General features: G+C 41.2%; 1 protein-coding gene across 1 annotated transcript in view; it reads left to right on the plus strand.

The window, feature by feature from the left end:
• The window catches only part of SARC_06094 (hypothetical protein), an 8,517-nt gene that overhangs the window by 1,206 nt on the left and 1,557 nt on the right, over positions 1 to 5,754 (plus strand). The window contains exons 2-9 of the mRNA XM_014300020.1: positions 84 to 284; positions 1,286 to 1,382; positions 1,788 to 1,908; positions 2,523 to 2,698; positions 3,380 to 3,538; positions 3,904 to 3,966; positions 4,609 to 4,814; positions 5,531 to 5,738. Coding sequence (XP_014155495.1) covers positions 84 to 284; positions 1,286 to 1,382; positions 1,788 to 1,908; positions 2,523 to 2,698; positions 3,380 to 3,538; positions 3,904 to 3,966; positions 4,609 to 4,814; positions 5,531 to 5,738 — 1,231 coding nt within the window. The remainder of the gene's footprint in view (positions 1 to 83; positions 285 to 1,285; positions 1,383 to 1,787; positions 1,909 to 2,522; positions 2,699 to 3,379; positions 3,539 to 3,903; positions 3,967 to 4,608; positions 4,815 to 5,530; positions 5,739 to 5,754) is intronic.

The raw sequence follows: 5,754 nt of genomic DNA on the forward strand, positions 1-5,754 counted from the left end.
TATTCATTTTCAAGTATAAATTTTTCATTTTCTTATCGCACGATTTTTTTTTAACACCAATAATCTGTTTTCTTGTGTCACAGATATGTTTACCAGCCCATCGAGCAGCTGTATATGGTACTGGTGACCACAAAGACATCGAATATTCTGGAAGATCTGGAGACTTTGCATCTATTCGCTCGTGTTATTCCCGAGTATTGTCGGTCCCTGGACGAGCGAGACATTAGCGACAATGTCTTCGATCTAATCTTCGCCTTTGATGAGATCGTGGCCCTTGGTTACAGGTAAGTAGACTTGTCTGTAAGGGTTGACTATTCAATTTTCGAAGGTACGTTGATATTACTGGATATGCAGGCTTTGCTGAATGTTATGGTGTATATGAGCATACATGCGAATGCGTGTTTCTATGCCCTGATGCATGGGAATTGCCGGATCCTTGTGTTTATTTGCGTATACTTGGGCATGTATGTATTGTGTCTGTGTATATATGTACATATACGATTCTGTACCAGTACTTCTTGGACGCCACCACTCGCTCGACTAGCCAGGCATGGCCGACTTCAAAGTTCGCGTCGTACTAGATCTGTGTACATTCCTTCTGATCCCGAAAGTTAGTGTGTGTATTTTTCATGCCGTTGTACATATGTTCATGCCTTAACCATTTGTACGCGTTGTTTCGGATAGTACACTAGCACAAGTGTGTACATGTATACAAACATCATGTACACAAGTATGTGCATGCATACAGGCATTATGTGCACAATTGTGTGCATACATACAAACATTTATGTGTACGTGTGTTGTGTTTGTGTAGTACATGCATCCGTCTGTGGGAAACTACGCACGATTGTACATCTGTGAGTGTAATCGTGGTGCGTGTCTGCCTGTGCATATATGCATCAAATACCTCTGGTGCTTACATGTGCTTGTCGGGTCACACTCGTTTGTGTATGTGTGACATTCATGTGCCGAGTTCATCAATGTATATACGAAGCACATGCGAGTAGCTGCTGCAACGATTTCGTATATAAAGGTGTGTTCGCATTTTTAGGGCTAACGGCTGCTACAGGCTTTGTGGACTATATATATATATATATATATATAACCATATTTATATATATCTATATCTATAAACCTATATCTATGTCTATTTTTATACCTGTATCTGCATACTGTTCCTTTTCTTTTACGCGTTTTGTTTATGCGATGGTTTGCGATTTTTTGTGCAACATGCAAAAGCTTGGCGTTTACTAAGTGTTGAACTTACAATTGTCCAATCGCACAGGGAAAGTGTGACCATTGCACAGGTGCGAACGTTTACAGAAATGGACAGTCACGAAGAAAAGGTGCACCAGATGGTACAGAAGAACAAGGAGAAGGAGGTAAGGCATAGTTGCCATATTTTCTGTTGATATATGTATATTGTTCTGTATATATATATATATATATATATATATATATGTATATGTATATGTATATATATGTGTATGGATGTATATATATATATATATATAAATATATATATATATAATGTTTACATATATACATATAATGTTTAGTGTATACATACTTGTTTTTAGGCAAATCCCTGTATATACAAGGTAGCGTGAGGCATCATGATCAGCAAATGCCCACCCGACATTCGAAGCAGGAAATTCATGTGCATAGTTTAGGGTTTGCCACCGTCTGTATATTGTACATGTGTACCAAGTTATCAAGCGCCGATAATATAAGTGTATTGTAGACATGTGTAGTATCTTTTAATGTTAAATCACAATTTGATTCAGGCCAAGGAAGAAATGAAGAGAAAGATGAAAGAGATGGAAAGCCAAAGACGCGCCGAACGAAAGGGCCGTGGAGGGGCACCAAAGGGCTACGGCTCCAGCACTGGGTTTGGCTCAGGAAGTGGTAAGATGCCTGTACGGATAATTATACATGAGTGTCTGCATTGGTATCAGCTTATATATGCATGTACATACACATAAAATTAAGCATACATATACATAGACATGAACATAAACGCAAACACACACGCACACACATACACACACACACACACACACACACATATATATATATATAATATATATAATATATATATATATATATATAGATATAGATATAGATGATGTCTTTCGCCATTGCTACTGTATTTCTTAAATACATACGTGTATATCTATTTGCTGATTATAAAGGATATCATGTAGCTAACGCATATATATACTGTAATATGTACTTGTGAGCCTTGGGCAAGGATCCATACAAACAACCCCCACGCATACACATTCGGCCAGTCCTTCCTCGTAGTCACTAAATATACCTACGAACATGCACTTGCAAATCAAGCCGACTGATTTGCATGCATAGAAATACTACCGATAAACCCTCAGTTCTCAAGTGCCACGTATAACTCAAATGCTGGAATTTGGACTTTAGGGTTCAGTGTTTGGATTTTAGTTGGTACCTTTAGCACTTGCGATCCATCTAGCTTTTATTCACCACTCACAATCCTCCCCATACAGGCATGGGCCAGCAAGACCAGGGCCAAAATTCAGGGCCACAACGGTCCGGCGGCTTTAAAGGAGGTGCAGGCTCGGGCGGCATGGGGTCGGGCATGGGGTCGGGCATGGGTTCGGGTGGCGGTGCACCTGCACCCAGTCGTAGTACTGGTGGTGGCATGAAATTAGGGGGCAAAAAGGTATGTATGTAGCTCCGAATGAGTATTATGAATGAGTGGGGATAAGGTAGGTTTTGTGTAAGAGTACAGAAAACATTTCGTGTATTTAGAGGGTGTCCAGGCGCTCGGGTGGTTGAAGTATACCTGAAAACAAAGGGGCAACAAGACACGATTTGAAGGCCTTTTGGAGCGGGTAATATAGTTGGCAATGGGACGGGTTTGCGTGAGAGTCCAAATAAGTTTAACGTTCGTAGGCTGTGCAGGGTTGGGTGGCATGGGTTCAGGGTACAAGTACCCATGTGGTTGTCGCACACCTGCGCCCAGTTGCTGTACCGGCGGAGACATGAAAACAAGGGACAAGTAAGAGAGTTCCGTATAGATATAAATAGTATGTTGAACAGGAATTGTACGCATGTATCTGTATATGTATGTATGTCTTCGTGTACGTATGAATGGATGACTGTATCCATGTGTGTATCTATGTGTGTATGCATGCATGCATTCATGTACATATATATATATATATATATATATATATTTATATATATAACAAAATACATACATGCACACACACACACACACACACACACATATATATATATATATATACATATATATATGTCCAACTAGTTCGTTGATTACTACTCACTAGTACATCGACACCTCACTATTACTTAGCAATCTTTCCATTCAACTAATCAGGACGGGGATGCGTTTTTAGGTCAACTCATGGCAGAGGGTGTCAATGTGGGAGGGTCCATGGGCAGCAGTCAGGGTGCGCCTGTATCGCTTGCCAGTGCCAAGCGCCAGGCCAGTCTCACTGGGGGTATCCCTCAGTCGCAGGAAGCCGTTCATATCAAGGTATAGGCTCACACAGATGTATTAGATGGTTTAAACGTTATCATTGTGTTTGGTATGTATGTGTATTCACGGTTGAAGTGTGTGCACGGTAGTCTGCAGCCCCAAGCCATTTACCTATAGGCTGAGTCCTTTCGGGCTTGGTCGTGGCTTCCTCAAAATCTGACGGATACCTCAAAATCTGACGGATATTGAAAACGTAAAATGCGTTTGTTCTATTTCAGTTCGAGGAGAAGAGCCACCCACCAAACCTGTCAAATACTGAAAATGCGTCATATGTTTGTTTCATTCCAGTTAGCAGAGAGGGAAAGGATCGTTCCAAAATTTAACGAATATTGCAATCGTACTGTACATTTATTCTATTCCAGATCGAGGAGAAGATTACCCTCACAGCGCTGCGGGACGGTGGTTTAGAACAGATGGAAGTAAAGGTACGATCACCTGATTACGTAAACCGAGCTTCGTGTTCCCACCTTCTCCCTTTATGCTTTCTTGAGCCCCATTTGTTGGGAGTTATCCTTACCTACACTACTTCAAGATGTATCTGTCACCGTGTATTGCGTAGAGTCCATACGGGTGTGTACTTCTTTAGTCAGTATTTGTTCATACTAAATGCTACTGTATGCATCAACTATCTTCATCATATCTTTGACTGGGGTTGTGTATGCATGTGCGCATGTGGCCATTACGGACGAGACTCTCGCGTGTAGCTATACCGGGCATCACTCTCGAACAGTATATCGAAGCAGCTTGGACTGCTAACCCTTACCGACTACACTAAGATAATCTACCTCTTTACACGCCAACCATCAGCGGAATAGGATGAACTTTCTCCAATTCACTTGGCCGTTCCAGAAAGCTTCACTGATAGACATACATACACACAACAGAAAGGTTCACTTGCGCCTTTCCCCCCTCCAAAAGCTCAATAGTGTTAGACTGTCAATTAATACGAAGCTTATATTGGACCTTCATTGGTGACCCGGTAACAAATAGTGTCCAGTCTCTCACTCCGTACATATACCTTTCTGCGCATACGCCAACCCCCCACCGCCACTATTTACCTACCACAGGGAGATCTAATCTTAAGGGTAGCCGACGCGGACTACAACAAGATTGCACTCAAAGTGCTGGTGCCAGACCCCTCGGCCAAGCCCTTCCAATACAAGACACACCCCAACTGCAACAAACAATTGTTCGCAGAACAGGGTATGATAGGCCTCAAGAACCCTGGCAGAGGCTTCCCCGTAGGCTCTGAGCAGGGTGTGCTCAAATACAGGTATGTATGCCTTTATGCGAGTGTCGATGTATGTGTGGATGTCTATAGGTGTGTTTTGTATGTTGTAGCATATATATATAGATATATATATAATATATATATATATATAAATATATATATATATATATTTGTGTGTATGTATGTATGTATATATATATCTTTATATATATATATTTATATATAATATATATATATATATTACTATATATATATATATATATATATATATAGGAGGTTGCTGGCTGTGAATTCTCAGGAGTGTGTATTTTTTCCAGGAGTGATATAAACCAGTGAGTTTCCACTATGGCACGTACATTCCAATGCTAAGGAGTTCATACTGATTGACATGAGCGTATAATGCACTGCATATACTGCACTGTCAGGTTTTGGGTGGAAGTATTGTATTGCTGAGATATGGGTTGGTGTGTTGTCGTGTCTAGTATACTTCAATCTCATTGGCCGCTCTATGTACCATTCGGGTAACTCTTTGATCATCTCACCAATGCCTGATGGCTCAGTTCCAGTCGTGATGAGGTGTCTATGTAGATTGAATACGATCCCATTGGGTATTCTGTCTAACACATCCCAATCAGAGACACCACAACAGACGATAGATTTGTACCGTTGACCTTAAAAACCCTGATGACACGGGCGATTTAAGCGAATCTCATTGGCTGACTATTTAAATCTTTTTTTTTTACCGTTCAACCAATCAGATGCGCCACCACAGACGACAGTTTGGCACCGTTGACTATCAACTGTTGGCCCAATGTTAATCCTGACGGCACGTGCGATGTGAACATTGAATACGATCTCGAAGATCAAGCACTGAGTTTGGAGAATGTTTTAATCTCCATACCCATGCCAAATGGCAAGCCAGACGTAGGCAGTGTGGAGGGAGAAGCTACATACAACGCACGAGATGTAAGTGGCGGTCTAT

The sequence above is a fragment of the Sphaeroforma arctica genome, assembly GCF_001186125.1.
Source record: "Sphaeroforma arctica JP610 unplaced genomic scaffold supercont1.421, whole genome shotgun sequence".
Classification (NCBI taxonomy): domain Eukaryota; class Ichthyosporea; order Ichthyophonida; genus Sphaeroforma; species Sphaeroforma arctica.